This window comes from Cyprinodon tularosa, unplaced genomic scaffold, assembly GCF_016077235.1.
Source record: "Cyprinodon tularosa strain WSP-4 unplaced genomic scaffold, ASM1607723v1 ctg24, whole genome shotgun sequence".
Classification (NCBI taxonomy): domain Eukaryota; kingdom Metazoa; phylum Chordata; class Actinopteri; order Cyprinodontiformes; family Cyprinodontidae; genus Cyprinodon; species Cyprinodon tularosa.
Genome location: NW_024038896.1, coordinates 865,391 through 889,146, shown reverse-complemented (window position 1 = coordinate 889,146; position 23,756 = coordinate 865,391). Strand labels below are relative to the sequence as shown.

Below are 23,756 nucleotides of genomic sequence, written 5' to 3'. Positions count from 1 at the left end.
TGTTCAAAGACATCGCAGTTCATCAAAGTTCGAATAACAAAGGGCAAGTTTTTGACAGTATTATAGCCAGTTTCACACTGCACTATTTTGCATTGATCCGTTGCTGCTTGTTATGACGCGCCTGGCGGCTAACGTACCTGTCGATCGCGTGTAAACGTGATTCAAACGATCCTCTTGCAGTACATAAGTTGTTCCAGCCAGATGAACCATTTTGTGCATAAAAAATCATTTATTCCACAATGCACGGCCACAGGGATAACAACGACTCCGCCACAGCGGTCAAAAACTTGTATGCCCTTCCGGATTCAACACCTGTCAATTACCTGTCATCTCTTCATTTATATACTGGAGCCGACAGCCCCATCTAGTGATCACAAACAAAACAAACAAAAAATAAATAAATAAAAAGAAACAAAAAATACACATATTTGGCTCCAATAGATTTTAATACAGAAAATATGAAACATTTTTACATTTTAACCCTTTTTGGAGTTATTCCCTGATGTTTATGCTGTAGTGTTTGAGCACACCTCGATAAAAAACTAAATTACTTTTATTCGTGAATCTCCTGTGTTTTCCTTTTGTGACTGTAAAACCCAAAGTGTGAAATTCTTATAATCTTTTGATTTGTGACCCAATCTTTTTCCCAGCAAAGAGTGGGGAGGTAAAGTATTTAAAGATCGGACATGTAATTATAAACAAAGGATCAGGGAAATATTGTTGCTGTTAGCAGGAAGGAAAATGGCGTGACATTCAGAGAGGGAAAACGGCCTGCGAGGGGGCATACCTCGTCTTTCACAATGGATGCAGCTGATTGTTTGGCTCCGAAGGTGAGCAGCTGTTCAGCGTGGCAGCAGATTTTAAATTTGTAGGAAAGAGTCGCTCTGTTCTCTCCCATTAATGCATGTAGCGAGCCTGCTGAGAGCACTTTTCCATATTAGAGAGCAGAACTTCACATGAAAGTAAACATAGCATCTAGTGGGAAAAGACACATGAGCAGATGTTTCCTTCCAGCAAAAAAAAAAAAAAAAAAAACACAGAGAAGAAGGTGAATACATGGAAAGCAGTGAAAGAAATTACCCAGAGGAAGCAAATTTTTGTACAGATGTTGTTTTATAGAGTGAACTGTAGTTACCTGTAGCTCCTTGCTTGTAGGGTCAAACTTTTGTTAATTCAATTCAATTTAGTTTATTTATATTGCACCAATTAACAGCACATGTCATCTCAATCACTTTAGATACACGGCAGTTAGAAAGTACATTTAACAAGTTATTAACCAGTTTTACATAAAATTGTAAAGGTCTTTACTGTGGACCTAAAACTTTCACCAAATACAACAGTAGCAGTTTCAAAGATTTATTAAGAATTAAACCTGGGTTTTGGCAGGAAGTCATCGACAGTGGAATCAGTAATCTATGGAGCACTGTAGTAAAGCTAGTAGCTGATCAGGAACTGAAAGAAAGACAAGAATAAGTAAAAATAAAGCTTATAACCCTCTCATAATCTGTAGAGGAGCAGGCTGATGGCAGCAGGATGACGTCGCAGAGCTTCAAGTGTGCGTCCTTGGTTTAAAAAGTAGTTAAATCCAGAAGCTCCTGTAACACACACTGGAGTAAATTTTTGAGTTGGCAAACCCAGGAGAGAAGCAGAACTCTGTGACAATGGAACAGAAATGGGGCTGAAGAAGTGGGGTCAGAGACAGACAGTATCTGAGTAACATTCTTCAATCGATAGTCGGGGCACAACAGCCAGAAATGCAGATTCAGGCTTACAAATCCAGGGGCAAGGCAGGACACGGTGAATAGAATGGAGAAGCAACACAGATGTCTAGAGATCAGAGCCCAAAAGAATATTCGACGTAAGAGATCTAGGCAGTGATGGGACTAACGGCGTTGAAACTAACGGCGTTACTAACGCCGTTACCTTGTTTTAGTAACGAGTAATCTAACTAATTACTTTGACTGTAACTATAACGCAGTTACCATTGCAGACACCCCGTTACTGCGCGTTACTCAGGTCGCACAATGAACCTTTTTTCATGATAGGACTCGTGCGCAGCTGCGTGAAGCTGACACCCCACCCACGTCAAAAAACTCTGCAAATAGACTGAATGGTTAGTGCAACGTTAGTGCAGATTTGTGCAGAAAAAAATATTGTTTGTGCTACTTTTGTTTAAGAGATATTAAAGATTTATTTTAGGTCATCCAGAGGTGCGCGCCTTGTCATGAGAGAGGGGAGGATGAGAATCCGTCTGTCAGTTGAATAGGTTGGTGTTTCTGCTGGTGGGTGTTAACGTACAGCACACACAGAGAGATGGAGAGTGATGATGACTCCAGCAGCAAAACAGCGTTTTCCACATGGAAATACCGGTGTTACGTAGAGCTGCGTTTCCCCATCACATAACGGTTTCCTCTGCATCTCCACACAGCGCAGGCGGCAAGAGTCACCGCGCAAGCGACATGAAACGCGCATGCTCGCTAAAGGCGCGCAACAGTCGCTCTGTGCTCGCGCCACAGGAGAACTGTGGAGAGCGGGAACGATCAAATGAACCTGACAACAGCCAGAAATGATAGCCTATATGGAGAAAGGGAGAAATCTGGATGGATGGATGGATGGATGGATGGATGGATGGATGGATGGATGGATGGATGGATGGATGGATGGATGGATGGATGGATGGATGGATACTCTGCCTTCTCAACCTACTGTATTTTTTATTTTAAACATTATTTGATGGCCTTTGTGGCAGGGATGGAGATCCATATTTTATGTCACACACAGAGTATACATCTAGATAGATAGATGGATAGATAGATGTTGCAGTATCTATAACAACCCAAACACACAGGATTTCAGAATTAGACATCCCCAGTTATTAATTTCATATACTCACCGGATCTGAATGTCCTGTTATAAAACTTTACATCGCGTTCCCCCCTGATGTCATTTACGTTGAGTTGCAATAAATGCTTAACTCTCTGCAGGTTCTTGTCTTTGTCGTCCGCTCTATTCAGCTGGCTTTAGAAACACACGGTGAGAAGGTGGGGGCTGGGTGGTGAGGTTTACGGGGGCGAGAAACGCAAAAGTAACGCAATAGTTACTTTTACTAGTAACTAGTTACTTTTATTGTGGAGTAACTCAGTTAGTAACTCAGTTACTTTTTGGGAGAAGTAACTAGTAACTATAACTAATTACTTTTTCAAAGTAACGTGCCCAACACTGGATCTAGGAGGGAAAATGTGATGAGTTCATGTAGGCTGGGGGAGCAGAAACTAAGGGCAGGATAACAGGTGTAAAGAATAAGGCGTGATTAGGATGAAGGTGGAAACAATGATCATAATTAAGTGCATTGCAGAGAGAAGCAGGAAGAGGAATCCTGCCACAAAGCATTCCCAATGTAACCATCTATCAGTGCTTATCGGCAGAGATGGGAAGTAACGAAGTACAAATACTTCGTTACTGTACTCAAGTAGATTTTTCAGATATTTTTACTTTACTTTACTACTTATTTTTATGGCAACTTTTTACTTCTACTCCTTACATTTTTACACAAATATCTGTACTTTCTACTCCTTACATTTAAAAAAATTGGCTCGTTACTTTAGTTTTGAATCATTTCAATGGAGTTACCGTTATTATTTTTCACGTCATCAATACCAAATTCAATGTACCGGTAATTGGATGGGAATCTATTTGACGCACCACTACAAGATGAATCGACAGATTCGGCGGTATTCATTCATGGCAAATCATTGCAGCTTGGTGGCAGTGGCGTTAGCATAGTAGCATGGACGACGAGATGATTGAAAATGAACACAACGGAGATCTAGTCCTATTGGCAGACATCCATTTAAAATGTAGGCAACGGCATGAAAAAAGTGGTTTCTACTTTAAGTAAATTTACAAGCCTGTACTTTGTTACTTTCACTTGAGTAAAGAAGTTTAATCAGTTCTTCCACTTTTACCAGAGTATTTTTTAACACAAGTATCTGTACTTTTACTCAAGTACGGAAAGTGAGTACTTTTGCCATCTCTGCTTATCGGCATCAGAGTGTGATGGCAATGAAAGAGGATTTTTTTTCTAACTGGTAAACCATTTCTATGTTCACTAGTTCAAATGTTTTGAATATATTTTCTGTTAAAACACATAATGACGCTAAATGTTTTTGTTTTTCTGACAGGTTTCATTAAAATCATGTGATATGTTCTATAGTTTGTATTTCCAGCACAGATCTCAAGGGACTGTAGATCTGCAGCATTACAAATACTACTCTGTACTTTTACTCTAGTTTTCACACCAGACCAATTTTTAAGTTTTCCCTGCTAAAAAGCTCATTGTTACCCTCATCTAATAGAAAAGAAATTAATCCAATTAGACTCCTGGTGACATTTAGAAATGTCACATTTTTATGCTTGGAATGTAGCATAGAAAATCTACGACAAAGTTTTAGGGCCAGGCTAGAGATTCTTGTAATATTCTCGTAATGTTACGACTTTATTCTTGTAATTTTATGACTTTATTCTCGTAGTGTTACGACTTCATTCTTGAAATGGGAAAAACAAAATCTCTAGCGTGGCCCTAATACTTTGTCGTAGAAAAACTATTCCTGGCCTGGTTCCTGAAAAATACTTCTTGATGAATATAGTGTGTAAAACTTGGCTTAACGATACCATCATTAGTATTTCTTTTTCCTTTTTTTTCAGTTGTTTTGGACTCTTAACTGTATTTTGCTTTTATTGTAGATAAGTAGATAATTATAGGCAAGATGCTGTTTTGAAAGCAATTATCTGACAATAGATATTTGCTGACTAAAAGAGTGTGTCTTGCTCTCTTTCAGTTTTTGAAGAGTTGCTCAAAGAAATTGGTCTCATTTTCTGTATTCATTCCCCAAGGACAAAACAGAAATGAATGATTTATTTTTATTTCATGCTCTTCTTGTGAATATCAGCACATACAATGAGAAGCTATTTAACTGTATGAGAAAGAAATGTTTGCCTCAACTAATTTTAAAGACAACTTTTTCATACATTTATTTAGTTTGTTGGCATTTTAATGGCTGTGACCTAATGCTAAAATATAATTTAAAATAATAACAAAATGTGCTGAGGATACGTTTCCATGTTTGTTACCTTAAACCCCTTTGATTAAATGTTTAAGGAGAGACATTTAATGGTGTATCAAATGTATTGAACCACCGTCTTTAAATAAATCAGCAAAGCCAACATAAATTTAAAAAGAGAAATTGATATACTGTATTGCCTCTTTACAATTAATTTCCACTTTACATGCCCAAAGAAACTCTGTACACCTACTGAAGTCTGAGAAGGAGGTTTTTCATCAAGTTTAGCCTCACAATCCAATATGGCTGCTGTTAGTAGAAAAACAAATAACATAAATACTAAACTGCTTAGTTGCACTTTTGATGGTTTGTTAATGAAATCATGATGAAGAAACATTATTTTTACCCATCTAGCCATAGCCAGTCTTGTCAATAATGCACTACCATCAACACAAGTAGGACGTGCGTGAATGTGACATTATTCCCAGACTATATATCCCAGGCTTTTTTCTGAACATTACAATCCTATTGTAATGCCTGATCACCAAAAAACAATCAGTAGCTTCAGCTCCCAGGGTGCCTTGCAGCTCTGATGTAACAACACGGGTAATTGAAGGACAAATACAGCTGCCATCTTTTTAATGAATAAAAATAACCACAGGTTACATCCATGCTGTAGGATAAACCAGACCTCTTTTATTTTTTTAAAGACAAAGCTAGTAATGTTGGAGCCTGCAAAATGGATTGTCTGCAGAGCTTTTGATTGCCTCCTTGGTCAGTAGAGAAGAAACTACCTTTGTAATTGTATTAATAGGAAAGTCTTGGGAAAACTGGAGACACAAAAGTCCTTCTTGCTGAAATTTTACTGGATTATGGTATTGGATTGCTTTGGCCAAGGAAAACAACTGGAATGTCTGCTCACCCTTTGGGCACAGAACCAAATGAATCTATGAAAGTTCCTTATGAAAAAAAAAGAAACAATAGCACATACTGTGACATAGGTGACATAACTCCTTCTAAAACTAGCCCACATTTGACATTAACACATCTGGCCCACAGCAACCTAAACCATGACTGGCCCACATCTGGCATGCCATGTGTGAACCATGCCATCACTGCCAGACCTGGCCTGTTTCTGGCTGACATCCCATTTGCCATGCCAGATGTTTGCTGGATGTGCCAGCTTGTTGCCAGGTCTGGGCCATGTCAGTTTTTGTTTTCAGTTTGGAAAACTGAATTAGACTGCATGGTCTGAGAATGACTGATTAAGAGATAACCATCTGTTTAAAGTTAATATATTATGTTGTTTTTGTTTGTAGCTATACCCGTATTGTGGTAAATAGCATTTTAAGTATTTATGAGGTGAGATAATAATTAGAATGTATAATGAGATTATTCCAGAATAAACCCAGTATCTCATCTAAAAATAACCAACTTCCAATAAAATCGTATTTTAACTATTAAATTGTAAGTTTTCATGTCGTACATTCAAACGTTTTAGAAGCGGTTTTGATTATATTATGTCTCTGTTTTAGTGTGAGACTGATAGAAAAGGAGAGAGGTAGAAGATACGAAGACTGATAGAAAGAAGGCTGAATGAACGTGGAGGAAAATGGGAACACTGATGGAAATAACAGTTGAAGAGAAAGATCTACTTAGAAGAGTAAAGCAGAGAGCAGGTAGAAGTCAGAAGAGGACTGGAAAGAAAAGAACCTCAGTAACCAGCCAGACACACCTGGATTAATCAGCTTGTCTAGTATTGAAAGGCAGGAAACAAAGGGGCTGGCTAAAATTCAGGATGTAGATCACTAAAGTGCATTGAGCCCATCAATCTGAAATCTGCTTTTTTGAGATACTGTACAGAGTTCCCCTGATGCAGTCAGTATTGGTTGAAAAACTTATATCATCTTTTTCCTGCAGACTTGGCCACTACTTGTTACATGTTAACACAAAAAAACCTAATTCTCATAGGCATGTAGATGTGAACAGAATTTGTTGCACTTTTTTGAAGAGGTGCGGGAACTCTGTTTCTACAGGAAGGTGCAGGCATGGGCTAAATGTTGCACAAATTTTTCCATTTACTTTTCTGTTTTTTGCTCTTGTCACTCTCCCCTTAGGCTTGGCATACACTGTATGATATTTTCAATCCAGCTACTGTACAGGTCAAACTGTACGACGTAATCACAGGGTTTAAAAGTTCACAGCTGACGAAGTATATTCTTACACTGTACGACCCGACACTCTGATGCGATCAATCTGCTCACACTACCCATCCAAAAACCACAGATCAGACTCAGCGCTAAGAAATAGCACTGGTCGGACTTGTCAGTCTGCAAGAGGAAGAAGAAAAACTCCCTTGTTTTCACATGCGCAGTCTGTGAGGTTCTGGTAAATTGGCTCTTGACACTTTTAGCTCTGCTTCATCAGCAGAATTTGCCCATGAATAGCTCACGATGGCCAACTGAATTTTAAACATGGTTGATTTTCTCCTGACCTTACGATTCCTGATAGGGAGTTGGTTGTGAGAGGCTGATTGCCCTTCATTACCCCCTGTATACTTCACGATGCAGGACGCACCATTAAGCTGAAATAGCGATTCAATAACGATTACCAATTGCAATTGAAATTTAATTAAAATTGTTAATAGTTACGAATGGTTATAAGGTATAGTGGAGGATTTTCACGAATTTTTGAAAAGACCCACCCTCTCCACTTAAAAAAAAATGCACATGCGCAACCCTGTACAAGCTCCTAAGAGTGAATGCCTATTAAACGCATGCAAGAGCATGCACAAGCCCATTTCTCCTTGTGCACGCTTTGATTAAAAGTTGCTATTTGCAAACTTTCCAAAAGAAGATTTGCAATCTTTACACTATGTCAGACTCCCCATCGGTAAGTGAAAATGGGGACCAGCACGTAGAACAGCCTTACGTAAACATATCACCAGAATTATGGACAGTTAGGAGGACCACTTATTTTAATGATCCACCTGGAAAAAGAACATCCTCCACTATACCTTTAATTCAACCCCATGTTCACTTCTGGTTTAAATGTCCACTTCACTGGTTAATTAAGTGAGCAATTTTTTAATGATAACCCAAATTGTTAAATATAATCATTAAAGACTAGTAGCAGTAATTCACAATCATCTGAATATATTTTTGTTATGGATTAATTTAGAATAATCAGAGTTTTGATTTCCAAATATAATTATTAATGATATTCATTATCAAATAAGAATAACTAAACTACAGTAGTCATTAGAGAATAACACATGAAATCACCAAATCTACTTGGATTAGAATGAGTGATTAAAAGTTGCAGCAGTTTTGGCAGAACCTTATATTTAAGCATTAACATTTATTATTCAAACATGAATTCCAACACTTACTGCATGCTTGTCTTCATAAAAACTTTTAGACAAAATGTACCTTAGACATGAGGACTGATATTTTATATTTTGGGGCTTAGTTAAAAAAAAGCTTAATAACCTTCAAACAGCTTGAGTACAGAGCCTGGTTTATTGTGCAAAGCAGAGGTAATTAAACGATGTCAAGCAGACTTAAAGAGGAGCCAATGTGAGAAAGTGAAACCAACTGGTCTGTTACTATGACTACAGATGCTCTCCTCTTTGATTCTGGCTAGGTGGTTATAAATAAACCAAAGCACATGTATGGGATTCCACTACTGATGCCAGATTTAATATTTAAAAAGATGTTTCTGCTGTGGCAGACATAACCAATGTTTATGAAGGTCTTTAAAGTGACAAAAAATTATACTGTATATAAATAATGGTGTTGCTCCCCAGTCTCCAGGATTAATAATAAATACTCTGAAAGCTATTTTCAGTTGGGTTATTTCTCACATTGTGGTCCCTGAGATGGTTGTAATGTTTCTCATTCAAGCAAACTCATGAAAAAAGTGACAATTGTTCAGAAAAGCAACTAACAAGACTGAACTACTGCACATAAACGTGAAACAATGTGGGGTGATATGATATAATGTATCACAAGTAGAGCTGATCATGAAGTGCTCTCCTTCAAAGATCTTTTAAAAGCTTTGGGGAGACAACAACAGTTCAATCAATGGTTCAATACTGGTTTTACTCTTTAAAAGGCTAGCATTTAATTTAAAAGATCCTTCATTCAGTCATGTCTTCTCAGCTGAGTGGTCATGGACAAATTAGACTTGGTGTTAACACTTAGGTTGATTAATTACCATTTGCACTTTTGTTGAGGCTGCTGAATCTCCCCTTGTTTGCTCTCATCTCTGTTTAATGTGTTCTGATGATGTGAGGGGACATATCTGCGGGATCAGGTCCTGAGAAAATGGTTTAAGACTATTGGCTGTAATTTGGCAGATAGTATTTTTTTGTGCTTATGAAATGCGACTATGACTACATTAGTTTAAAATTGAATTTGAGTTCATAAAACAAGTGTCAGTCCATCCTAAAGATAATTGTGTGCATTGATAAAGGCAGGGATAATCTACCGTTAGATATTACACTGCTGGCCTTTATATAGAAAAAATAAATAATCTAAAAGAAAAAAGAATATTTGAGGTGCTTTTAACTAAATGGAGAGAAGAGAAATGTAAATTGGGTGTAAAAAGATATTTGATTAAAAAGCACCACTTTTTTGAAAAAATTATGAAAATTGGAAATGTGGGGAGCTCATCCTAAAACGAAAAGAGTCACACTGAAACAGCATGCAGTGCTACTGGGAGAGATATTAGAGGAGCTGACAAGTGTAATCTAGATCTTCATTATTTTATTACACTGTTGTAATCTGATTCGTAAAATGGTCTTAATTGAGTATAAATTATATAATATTCTTATTAGGCTGATTAAAATCTTCTCTCATCAGACAGTCAATTATTCAAAAAATAAGCATTTAATCTATGTCTTGGTAGTATTTTTACTGTCACAGGCTAGGGCACGCCACTTAAGGCCTAAAGATAGAAATCACCAGATGATACTGTTTCTCTAAAGGTCTTCTCAATTCTTCATACATTCTACTTATTCAAACTAAACTAGTTTTATAGGCATTTTCTTACCAAAAGCATAAGCAGTAGATCAGAATAATAAAAGTCAAAAACATTGTAGAATACAATGCACTTCTATTATTCCTAATTTAGTTTTTGCAAAAACTATAGACAAATACATGGCAACTTTTTAGAAAACCAATGTAATCTCTAAGAGCTGTTAGATGTGTGTAGAAAGTCTCTGTGTTTTTCTGATTCTCAGGCAAACTCTCGAAGGATGTTAAAAAGAAAAGAGGTGAAAGATGTGTACAGTTCATTCTGTTGTGAGTTTCACTATTCAGTAAAAAGAACAAATCCAACTGTTCCCTCTAATCTAAGAGTCACACATGGCAGCACGTTTTACTGCTTCAGCAACAACTCTCAAAGCTGGGAATATTGATGTTTGAGTCAGCCTTGGGATCCTTTCTCAGAGGGGAAACTCTGCTTTCTCTCTCTCTCAACATTTTTAGTGTTCTTCTATGACAAATAAGGAATGACTGACAGAAACATATATCTTTAGAATCACATTAGTTAAAAAGGAACTGGTGAGTTGATTAAAACTGCAACTTAGATTTTACTGAGGCAACTAAAGGAACACAATCAGAACACTTTCATAATTGCGAAGAAAAGGTGAGACAGACATGAGCAAAAAAATAAACTTAATTAGAAGAATCTCATGAAATACAAAGCCAGACTACAAAAGGAATACAATAATGAACACATGAATGAATCAATCAATTAAACACAAAAGTGACATCATAAGGTAATAAATTCCAAAAATATTTAGGATTTCTGTGCATTTTTATGTGCATTTTATTATCATTTTCATCTTGGCAGTAAGTGGATGAAAGATTACAATAGCTACCTTACAATGACAGCCCTAGGAAAACAGATTATGCATTAGAAATAACACCTTCCTCTCTGTTTAAAGCTAAACTTGATGTGTTACCGCTGATGGGAGCTCATTTGGTTCCCAAAGTTCCAGTTCTTTCCGTAGTTTCCGTGTGACCGGACACCTTTTTTGTCCTGATTCTTTTTACAGAACTAGGATTGTCGAGTTGATTCCTGAGATTTCCTGTGAGAGTTCCTTCAGTGATATCCTCTGCTAATCAAAGGTCTTTGAAAAGCATTACAAAAGGCTATCAGGACTAACTCACAGTTATTTTTTTGCGATATAAATTCTACAAAAATTTATTTCATAAGGTAATTAATATTTTCTCATCCAGACCTTTTATATTGCAGTCTCCATACTCAGTTAAAGCTCTCAGAATCCACTGCATACGACACAAAAATTGGAATATATTTTAAAAAATTAATGAAATCACATTTTTCATAACAAACCATATTACGCTGACAATGCACAACATTTATGATCACCATCACCATCTTCAGGGTGATAACCATTGTGTTTTTGTTACAGTATTTGACCTATTAGTTCTGTAATATCTGACTATTGGAGTTGAATTTCCCTGTTGGTTCAAACAGTACATTCTAGTACATGTCTAAATTACTTGTAAAGGGAGGTGAAATATTTTCTAGCTCAAAACATGGAGCAAATATTGTGACAGCTTGTCACATGCTGCAATAATATTCTATTATTCTATGATTTTAATGAAGCATGGGGATAAGCTGGGATAAAATAGCTGCCACTTTCTTTTGTTCCGAGCACACGAAATAGCTAAACTTCACATTCATCTTCACAAGTAGTCCCGCCCCTCAGTGTGTCTTCACATTGACAACTTTGGTAGCACTTTTCAAAATTTGCCTAGGTCTAAATTCAGAGCCTATTACTTCTGGCTTTGTGTTTGTGAGGATTTCGGAGGATGCATCCTACATAGACCCGGTCCTTCAAAGGATGCAGCCCCTGAATTTGGACACAAATAGTGACTGACCAAAATGGCGTCACATAGTAGCAGCCGTATACCAGAGCCAACCGGTCTGCAGATGACCCTGTCACTACATCCTCCAGCACCTGGATTCCACAGGTACCTAAGCCAGGAGCCTGATTGTAGTTTTTGCAGGTGGATTACAAACTTCCTGTCTGACAGGAAGCAGCACATGAAGCTGGAAAAACATGTCTCTGACTCACAGCTCATCAGTACTGGTTCCCTCCAGGGCTTTGTTCTTTCTCCTCTGCTCTTCTCATTGTACACCAACAGCTGCACCTCCAGTCATCAGTCTGTCAAGCTTCTGAAGTTCAAGGACCACACCACTCTCATCAGACTTATCTCTGATGGTGATAAGTTCACCTACAGGTAGGAAGTTGACCATCTGGCGACCTCGTGTAGGGAGAACAACCTGGAGCTCAACTCTCTAAAAACAGTGGAGATGGTTGTGGACTTCAGGAAGAACTCAGCCCCAGCTATCTCCTTCCTAGGAAGTCTTTCCACTTCCTAGGAGCTATCATTTCACAGGTGCACTTCTACTCTTCCGTCATTGAGTCCATCCTCACCTTCTCCATCATTGTCTGGTACACTAGTGTCATCGCCAAGGACAAGAGCAGACTGCAACTTGTCATCCGGTCTGCAGAAAAGGTGGTTGGCAACAATCTTCCATCTCTCCAGGATCTGTATGCCTCTAGGACACTGAGGCGTGCAGGAATGATTGTGGCTGATCCCTCTCACCCAAGCCAAAAACCATTTTAGACATTTTCCTGTGGCAGGAGGCTGCGGTCCATCAGGACCAAAACCTCACGCTGCAAGAACAGTTTCTTCCCATCCGCTACCAGCCACATCAAGAAGGCCCAGAGACCCCCAAGACACTGCCTGTCTCCCTCCTCTGTTCAGGAAGCTACGCCAATGTAGCATCCCCAGACCTCCTGCGTTTCATTAACGCACAGCCTACTGTGTATATAGTATATAGCTATATGGTATATATTGTATATCTAATTTGTCTGCACCATCAACACTAAGTCAAAATCCTTGTAAGTGCAAACCAACTAGACAATAAACTTGATTCTGATCTTGAAGGGAAAATCAGTGTGTACCTTACATTATCAGTTTTTTAGCGTCATTATTATTCAATTAAAGCAAAATGTAACTCTTAATAAGATGGACTACAGAGCAAAATTGATAAAAATAGATTTTTTTGGATATCCATTGCTAACATTTGTTATTTAGCCTCAAAGACTCGGTAATATCATAACCAACCTATAAGTGATGCAAATGTAAGTCTACTAAAATTACCGTATTTTCACGACCATAAGGCGCACCGGACTAAAAGGCGCACTCTCAGTTATGTGTGCCATTTCTGTATTTAACACACACATAAGGCGCACCGGACTATAGGGCGCGTTTTTTATATACAGGTACATGTCCTCTACTACCTTTAAATACCTCTACTGCGTATTTAAAAATACAGCGGGGGCAAAACTGAGTATGACTGTGCTTTATTCATGTATTTATTACAAAGTATTAATCAAACCTGGCAGCTGGCCGTGAGACAGACACATCGCAGATGACACAGCGCTGTGATCACTCCTAAATTAACTTAAAATCCTGAAACCTGCTGACGGAATATGTTCGCTTTTATTGCCGGTATCCTGGTGCCTGCAGTTAAAATTATTTACCGGTAGATGAAAAACACCTGCCAGCAGCCGCGGTGAGGCTGCTGTTGAAGGGATTTACTGTCGGTGCAGCGCTGGTATGTGGGGGTCTGAGCGCCTCCGACAGAAATAGATAATCTGGATGAAGTGACTGCAATTATTAAGCTTTCAGGTGGACTTTCTCACTTAAAAACATATTAAAACTACTTTATTCCCACTGATCACAGCAAATATAGCTGAAAGATTTAGATTATTTAGATGAAAAAACACCTGCCAGCCACCGCGATGAAGAGGAGGAGACCCGCCCACAGGCTGCTGTTGAATTAAGTTTTCAGGTAGAAAAATAGAGCGGGAGCAAAACTGAGTATGATTGTGCTTTATTCATGTATTTATTACAAAGTATTAATCAAACCCATCAAAGTCATCATCCTCTGTTTCTGAATTAAACAGCTGCGCTAAATCAGACATGCCAATTTCCCCTTCTGCGCTGTCAGAGTCACTTTCCGTGCAGCGCAGCTCCTCAGAAATAATGCCGGCTTTTGCAAAAGCTTGAACAACAGAGCCAGCAGACACGTAGTAGTCCAAGCATCTACAATCCATCCGCAAACGGTGGCGTAACTTGCCCGGCGCTGCCTTCCCATTATCCTGAAACTGTGGTCTCCGTCTGTCATCCATCGCTCCCACGCCGCTTGCAGCCTTACTTTGAACGGCCGCTTCAAACCGATGTCGAGCGGTGGAAGTTCCTTTGTCAGACCCCTGGGATAAAGGCGAGCACAGCGTTCATTTGATTCACCTTTTTTTCACATCGGCTGTGAGATGGGCACGCAGCGATGGTGATGCGTGGAAAAAACCACCTAGACTTCTCAGATACACCTGCCTCAGCCACGCATCCACCCAGCCTTTTTCATTTAATATCATATGTCATCAGACCGCTGTCTGTCTCGCTGTCAGCTCCCAGATCTGCTTCTCTGATTGGTTGATGCGGCGCGTCCAGCAGCAAAACTTCAATTTTTCCATCTGAGCAGCAGCAGCGCGTTGGCGGCGCTTCAGATGCTTAAACGCTCCCGACGTGCTGCACCAAAACGCGCTGCAGGACCTTTTGCTGCACCTATACGCGCGTCAACCATTGACTTTGCATGTAAACTCGCTGCTTCTGCTGCACCTGCTGGGTCCGGTTCACACCGATGTTGAGCGGTTGAACAGCGAGCACAGCATTCATTTGTTTCCCCATGTTTTTCACATCAGCTGTGAGATGGGCACGCATGGAGTTACATATTAACAGCGATGGTGATGAGTGGAAAAAAAACACCTGGTCTCCTTACATTCAGCCACTCTTTCATCATCTCCTCAATGAGGTGGTCTCAAAAGTCGCAGTTACAACACACATAAGGCGCACCGCACCAAAGGGCGCACCGCACATTTTGAGGGAAAAAAAAGACGTTTAAGTGTGCCTTATAGTCGTGAAAATACGGTAATTTCCAAACAACAAAGTTATAGGAGTTATGCTTTAATTATCACGGTTATAACATTGATAAAATAATTATTATTTGATACCTAAAAACAAAGAATTTTCCCAAAGAAACCGCAAAAACTGTGTGAATCTTAGGCCAAAAAGCCAGAGATATTCCTTTTGCTTCAAGTTACTTAACATTCAGGATCACCAAAGCAGCTCTACATCCCTGCTGTCAAATCACAAATGTAACTAATTGAGCAGAAATCCTTGAAATAGAGAGCTTGTAAAGTCAGATTTAATGCTCAAGGCAAAGGGAGCACTGTCTTGTATGTTTGATCGTCACACTTATATCTGCAGCCTTTAACCGGATTTGAACAAAATAATGTGGTGTGAAACACTTAATTAAAAAATTTTGGCTTTTGAAAATACATCTTTGTTGGTCTGTTATATGTTTGTCGATTGTATACATTTTGTCGATAATATACATTGATTGTTAATAAACATGGATTCACATGTTAGGTCTTTGTTCAAATGCCAGCTTATTGGGTTCAGGGACACCCATTTCTAAATATATCTTTTTGTGCACCACTGGGAGAACTGAAGCAGTAAAGGTCAGGATGTCATTTATCCTCCCAGTGTGAGAGGATATCCTATCTGCAACAGCCTGGGCACAAAAGGAAAATGCTGTAGGAATCAGTGAAAGGTTAAAGTGTAAATAATTGCTTTCAGAGGTGTTGTTATCTTTTTGTTTGGTTTAGGATGACAAAAACAATATTAAGTTTTCTTGTTATTTATTTCCGAAAAACTAAATGAAACAAGCTGCTAACAGCATCTGAGAGGCAGGAAGTTCAGCAGCTCAAAGCTGCCAACACAGTTTAATCTGATCACAACACAGTTTAATCTGATCACAATAAAGTCTGCTAGCAGCTGCAGTGCAAAGACATAACAATTTATAATGCTTTCTTCAAATGGAGTTTTAATGTGCAAAGAGTAGATTTAACAAAAATACTTATTTATGCCATAAAATCTCACAAATTGATTTGATGCCAGAAGTAGAGTAAAAACACAAATTTAAAAGATGCTTAAAAATCTATCACCCTACTGACCGACCGACCGGTGATATAGATATTATGAAAATAGAAATATACTATTATAATAATATAAAACAATAGCAACTGTAAAATAAAATAACATGTAAAGCTGTTACTTATTATTTCAGTGGCTAGGAGAGATGATGGTAATGGAGACTGGCTTTAATTAGTATGAAGTTGGAGAATAACACATCATGCAGGAAAAAAAATTATTCTCTCTGGAAGCAACTGTAATTTGAACTATTTGCCAATTAAGGTGAATGAGAGTGAAGACTTAAAAGTCACTCTACACACAGTCTGATAAAAATGTGATGTTGGATAAATAAATGTTTTTAGTAAAACCTCTAAGATTCAAATTAAGATGGCTTTCACATGGTTCTAACTTTTTATTATTCATCATGTGCAGTTTTCTTGTCTCCAAGATTCCCTCTGATTTTACCTTAAGTAAAGCAATCGTTGAACAAAGGCTGCAAGCACAAGATCACAATGTGTTGGCATACTAATCTGTAACCTGTTTAAAAGGTGTCATGGTTTTGTTCAACTTTCATCTCTGAGTTTTCATTGGTCTTATTTCCATTTTTGTGTTCTAGTCATTTTTGATTGTATTTGAGTTCTTAGATATTTCTTGTTTGCCGTCATGTGTCAGTCTCCTTCTCTCTAGCTCCCTTCATTTTCTCTTTTAACTCCTGCTCCCAATCTGTTAATTTGCCTGGTTTTTGTTTGTCTCTCCCATTTAATTTTGTCATTTTTTGCCCCCTTTTTGTGAGTATTCTTGGTTATCAGTTTTTGTGGATTTTGTGGATTTATGTTTTGGATTTTTTCTTCTGTTGAACTTTTGCTTAATTAAATCTCCAGGAAACCTCTTCAGCTTTTGTGTCTGCATTTGGTCCTGTCAAACCTCCACCACCACTTGACTCATTCTTTGTCTGACTGTTTCATATATTTTCCAGCTAATTTTCCATCTCATGACTTTCAATTGAAAATATGTTGATATCAATTGTTTATCATTAAATCATCTAGAACTAAACTAATGTTCCCTTTCGGTTGGTGGTCTAGTTTAGTGTTTCCCACCCTTTTTTACTTGCGTACCACTTTGGGCATTTTTTCATACCTTGAGTACCCCTCCAAGGCAAGTATTGATTGTCCAAAAGTGGAACGTACAGTAACTGATTATAAAATTGTTTTACTTAATTTTTTAACATGAGAATTTAATCATTGGGCATTTTATTATTTCCCTCTAAAAAAAAACAACATGTTGCTCAGAAGTTAGTAAGGAATCAAACATTAATACAAAATAAAATGCTATTATAAACCTGTATTTATAAAACTGGAGCTGCTCTGAGCAACTCCCTTATGACATTTAAACTTGATTAATTAGAAACAAAATACAGAACAGCATGTCATGTCAGCATGATTAATCAGTTTTACTTTGTTTTAAACAAGACACCTGGGGCCTGTTTCAGAAAGGAGGTAAGTTAAACCTGAGAAAGCAGAGTAAGTCAAGACCGTTTCTGAAAGAGAGGTAACATATACTCAGAGACAGTTACCATGGCAATTTACTCTGTGAACCTAACCTGGTCGGGAGCAGGTTTTCTTCAGAAAATCCAGAGCTTATTTTGGTCTCCTCCCCTTTTTTAAAGAGTAAGTGGTGTTTAAGCACCTAAATGATTCTTTGGGGACATATTCATTGCACACATTTTAGTCACGTAGAGCGCATCAAAGGGAATGAAATGGCATGTCCTTTTATGGATGATCCTGTTGACGAAGAGGCTGTATTACTTCATAGGGAGCTACATTTATGTCGGGAAAGGATTTTGAGGCCCAGAGTGGATTTTTTGTCATATCCCTATCCATTTTTATTTGAGCGTTACCGTTTTTCTTTACAGTCAATAAGATACATCCATAATCTCATCCATCCTTACATCAGAAACATCAACCATCGTGGCCGTGCTCTTACATCCGAGCAGATTCTTTGCGTTGCCTTATGTTTCTTTGCAAATGGAAGTTTTCTTTATAACATCGGGGATGCTGAACATATTAGTAAGGCTACTGTTTGCAGAGCGGTAAGGAAAGTGTGCCTAGCTCTTAAGCGCTTTCTGAGAATTTTTGTATTGTTTCCTGGGCACAAACCCGTGAGAGTCATCAAAGAGGAGTTTCACAGGATTGCAGGTCAGTGGTGTATAAATCGGTTTAAATGAGGCTAACCTGATAAATTACATTCAGTTAAGAATATCTTGCTGTGACCCCTGGAAGTAACCTAATAATTAGAATTCCCTTTAGGATTTCCGAATGTGGTTGGATGCATTGATGGCACACATATTCCGATCATTGCACCTTCTGAAAATGAAGCGGACTATGTGAACAGGAGATCCATCCACAGTATTAATGTGCAGGTACACTAACAGCCTACTGTTTCTAATGGTCAAAGACTACACCACAATACTGTAACATCTCTCATTCTTTGCACTGTCAAGATCATATGTGATGCTGCACATATAATTACAAATGTGGAGGCCAAGTGGCCTGGCTCTGTTCATGACTCAAGAATCTATCGGGAGTCAACCCTGAGCAACAGACTGGAAAGGGGTAAGTAAATGTATATCCTTTACACATATTTCAATGTATGCACTAAACACTTACAGGGGAATTTCTATGCAGCTCTAAAGCAATGTGAACTTTCTTACAGGAGAGATTGATGGCTTTCTGCTCGGAGATAGGGGTTACCCATGCCGACCAAATCTTATGGCCGCTTACCCAGAACCTGAACCAGGCCCACAGCAGCGCTTCAATGTGGCACACTGCAGGACGAGAGCCCGGGTGGAGATGACCATAGGCCTGTTGAAAGCAAGTTTCCAGTGCCTACGTCACCTCAGGGTAACCCCTGAAAGGGCCTGCGACATTATTGTGGCATGTGTTGTTCTCCATAATATTGCCATAATTAGAGGGGAGCAACACCCTGCCCTACAATTACAAGACCCTGAGGAAGAGCCCATCAATCCTGCAGATTTCCAGGATGGAAGGGTAGTCCGGGATATGATATGCCGCAATGTCTTCTCAGATTAATACACATGATATCCACCACCACCACAAAAAAAAATGAATAAACACAAAATCACAGCAATTTATGGTGTTCTTTATTGATACAAATGCAACCACAAAATAAACTAATTAATAAACAAAATCACAGCAATTTATATGGTGTTCTTCATTTGCTAAAAAAAAAAAAAAGATTTTAAAATTGTTTCAATACTTCCTAGAATTCACCTGTGACCATACACTCACCTCTAGCTTTAGTTTCAGAATGTCGATTTCCAGATCTGCCTTTTATGGGTTCTTTGCTGTTTTTTTCTATCTTTTTAATAAGAAGAAGTCTATATAACTCCTTAACTGGCAACTGAAAATACATTAGACTAGAGTCACATCATGAATGTAGTCTACAATTCAGAATGAAACTGGCATTTACTGTAAATCACTGAACTGTGTCCATCTGTGCACCAGAAGTTGATGGACCTTCTTCATGCTGTTCTTCCACACTCTGGGGTGTAGAGATAAGACTGACCATTTATAGATATAAACTTGGATTCTATAGGCTACTCCACATATAAATGTGAATGTGTAGATTGTTTGATGTGTAGACAAATAATATTAAAATGACCTCTCTAGGCCTGTCTGTGGCAGCAGAAAAAGTTTCTTCATCCCCATCATCCTGTGAAGATGAGCATTTGAGTACACTTTATAATACTATTTGTCACACTTTATAATACTATTTGTCATAATTGATGGTGTATGGAGTAGGCTACTGACAACTGGATGGGGTACTGTTGGGACAGGAGGCTCCAAGAGGCAGATATTACCATCCGAATCTGTTGGGACCAACAAAAAAACCAACCTAAAGTAATATAAATGGAAATATCACATTTAGTCTACATAAAAAAATAACACTGTAGGTAGACCTCTTACATTTTATGAAGGCACTTAAATCTTCTGGAGTGACTGGCTCTGATGACGTCCCTCCAGGAATTCCCTCAGCCATTGGCCTTCCAGCATTTAGGCTCAGGGCCATCTCTTCTGCATTTGTCAGGGGTGGTGGTGTAGGTCCTCCCCCTGTTTTACGAGCCTCTGCCTTCTTTCTGTTGGCTGAGTAGAAGTCAAATGAGAATGAACATTTAGACCTATGTCAAAAATGCTGCTGCACTGCTAGACACTGAATGCCATTTAGTCATTTAATATGTCAAATGTTTGTAAAGCCAGGTAGCTACTCTACTCCCATGCAGTGTTGGGCACGTTACTTTGAAAAAGTAATTAGTTATAGTTACTAGTTACTTCTCCCAAAAAGTAACTGAGTTACTAACTGAGTTACTCCACAATAAAAGTAACTAGTTACTAGTAAAAGTAACTATTGCGTTACTTTTGCGTTTCTCGCCCCCGTAAACCTCACCACCCAGCCCCCACCTTCTCACCGTGTGTTTCTAAAGCCAGCTGAATAGAGCGGACGACAAAGACAAGAACCTGCAGAGAGTTAAGCATTTATTGCAACTCAACGTAAATGACATCAGGGGGGAACGCGATGTAAAGTTTTATAACAGGACATTCAGATCCGGTGAGTATATGAAATTAATAACTGGGGATGTCTAATTCTGAAATCCTGTGTGTTTGGGTTGTTATAGATACTGCAACATCTATCTATCCATCTATCTATCTAGATGTATACTCTGTGTGTGACATAAAATATGGATCTCCATCCCTGCCACAAAGGCCATCAAATAATGTTTAAAATAAAAAATACAGTAGGTTGAGAAGGCAGAGTATCCATCCATCCATCCATCCATCCATCCATCCATCCATCCATCCATCCATCCATCCATCCATCCATCCATCCATCCATCCATCCATCCATCCATCCATCCATCCAGATTTCTCCCTTTCTCCATATAGGCTATCATTTCTGGCTGTTGTCAGGTTCATTTGATCGTTCCCGCTCTCCACAGTTCTCCTGTGGCGCGAGCACAGAGCGACTGTTGCGCGCCTTTAGCGAGCATGCGCGTTTCATGTCGCTTGCGCGGTGACTCTTGCCGCCTGCGCTGTGTGGAGATGCAGAGGAAACCGTTATGTGATGGGGAAACGCAGCTCTACGTAACACCGGTATTTCCATGTGGAAAACGCTGTTTTGCTGCTGGAGTCATCATCACTCTCCATCTCTCTGTGTGTGCTGTACGTTAACACCCACCAGCAGAAACACCAACCTATTCAACTGACAGACGGATTCTCATCCTCCCCTCTCTCATGACAAGGCGCGCACCTCTGGATGACCTAAAATAAATCTTTAATATCTCTTAAACAAAAGTAGCACAAACAATATTTTTTTCTGCACAAATCTGCACTAACGTTGCACTAACCATTCAGTCTATTTGCAGAGTTTTTTGACGTGGGTGGGGTGTCAGCTTCACGCAGCTGCGCACGAGTCCTATCATGAAAAAAGGTTCATTGTGCGACCTGAGTAACGCGCAGTAACGGGGTGTCTGCAATGGTAACTGCGTTATAGTTACAGTCAAAGTAATTAGTTAGATTACTCGTTACTAAAACAAGGTAACGGCGTTAGTAACGCCGTTAGTTTCAACGCCGTTAGTCCCATCACTGCTCCCATGATGTGCTCAAGGCTTACCTGCTTGAAGTATGTTTTCATATTTCATTTTCAGCTGCTGCCATGTTCTTTTGATGCCTGCAGTATTGCACCTATCTATGAAAACTAATTTAGGTTTAATAAAATACTGTTCTTCCAGTTTCACCTCTGATATTATAACAGTTGGGTAAGTTACTCTAAAATAGTTCTTAATTACTAACTACAAATTTTATCTTCAACAAGTCTAATTAGATTAATGTAATAATTACTGTCTCTAGAAAGTATTGGTCTACTTATTAATTTGTTTTACTTACTTATTAATTACTTTCTAAATCCCAAATCAACCTCAACCACTTGAACAATCCAAGGAGAGACAAGAAACTGCACTTCTAATGCTTTCAAATAAACAATATTCAATTGCATGAATTAATCTTAAATTGACCAAAGTGTGTAACTAGAGGGAGAAAGTTCAAATCAAAATATACCTTTTAAAATTTGATATTAAATCCACTATTGTTTTATAGTCTTTAATTTAATTACATTATTTATATGACTTAAGTAACTTAATTCATTACACCCAACACTGTATAAAAGTAATTAAAATGTAAACTTACGCATTGACTCTAGCAGCTATTTTCACCCAAGCTAACTCTCTCTCCTTCGCCGCTGCAGCCGTGTTGCTTTTTAAAAAAATACAAGTTCAAATTCTGCATATGCTTGCATAAGCACATCCAGTTCTGCTGGTGAGAAATATGCACACCTTTTTTTGTCTGACGCTGTTGCCATGGTGACTCGTAATATCTGTGCTCCATTGATAATGGCTTTTTATATTTGTGGTGCACGCGCTTAACTCAGAATCAGTCAATTTAGAGTTGATTGAACTAACTCATTTCAGCTGTTCTGAAACCCAAAACTCAGAGTTTCCAATCTTAGGATAAGTCAACTCAGAGTTCAAGTTTTAACTCAGAGTTGGTTGAACTTCCTTATTGAAACAGGCACCTGAACTACTTTGATGAGCTCCGACAGCTCGATGTGAAAACCAGCTGTTCCCTACATCCAGGCTGTTCCTCTGACTGGTTTTGATGTGTGTCAATGCTGCAGGTGAACTCAAACATAGAAGAAAAACTAACTTTTGGTTGATAAACGCTTGTTTAATTTTCAATTGGGGCCTCAGAAAGCAAACAGATTCCAGCCCATTTTTATTTTATTACCTAAAAAATAGAACATTTTCATGTACCCCTTGCAGTGCACTTACGGACCAATACGGGTACGAGTACCTCAGGTTGGGGATAACTGGTGTAGTACCGGTAAATACATTGCTCAGTATCTACGTATTAATATTATATATTATTTTTGTGTGTAATTATATGCCTGGTGATCTTAAAGGTTTAAATATGTTGCAAAATTTTAGTTGCATCAAGTTTAAAATGTCTACACACTAAAAAAATCTATTTTTTTCTTTTGTGTCTAAAATGTGACTACACAGAAAATTCAAGCCTGAATGGGGTTCCTTTGAAAGCACATCACCAGTCAATAGTCTGCAATTAATTCAGCGGGTTGTTGTGACCTCAGCAGGTCTGCTTAGTGGTACTTCAGGGCTGAAAAAACCTGAATCAAAACACTGAACAGGCGACAACATCACCGGGTCAATGCAATGTCCAGGCAACCTTGATATCTGAAGAGGATCTGTCATGGAAATGTAATGCCTCACATAGACACTCAGCTCCTCATCACTCTGATTGTGTGAGGTAACCTTCCTGTGTGTGTGTGTGTGTGTGTGTGTGTGTTTGTGTGTGTGTGTGTACCTCTCCAGCCTGAGATGTCGTGGTTGGTGGCTGAGTCACTGTTCGCCTCTGATGTCACTGCAGACAGAATCGCTAATAAACCAACAGATCTCCAGCTGGGGGGACCCTTTTCTAGATCCATAATGCTTTATCATGTGTGTCTCGTATTTCCAAACAAGCTG

The 23,756-nt window shown here is 38.7% G+C and overlaps 1 protein-coding gene across 1 annotated transcript; it reads left to right on the top strand.

Moving 5' to 3' along the window:
* The first annotated feature begins 17,915 nt into the window (after window positions 1-17,915).
* Window positions 17,916-19,233, top strand: LOC119785092 (putative nuclease HARBI1). The gene is made up of 4 exons (XM_038287500.1): window positions 17,916-18,339; window positions 18,451-18,563; window positions 18,645-18,756; window positions 18,857-19,233. Exons 1-4 carry the CDS (start codon window positions 17,916-17,918, stop codon window positions 19,231-19,233), a joined length of 1,026 nt encoding a protein of 341 aa, XP_038143428.1.
* Window positions 19,234-23,756: the final 4,523 nt, after the last annotated feature.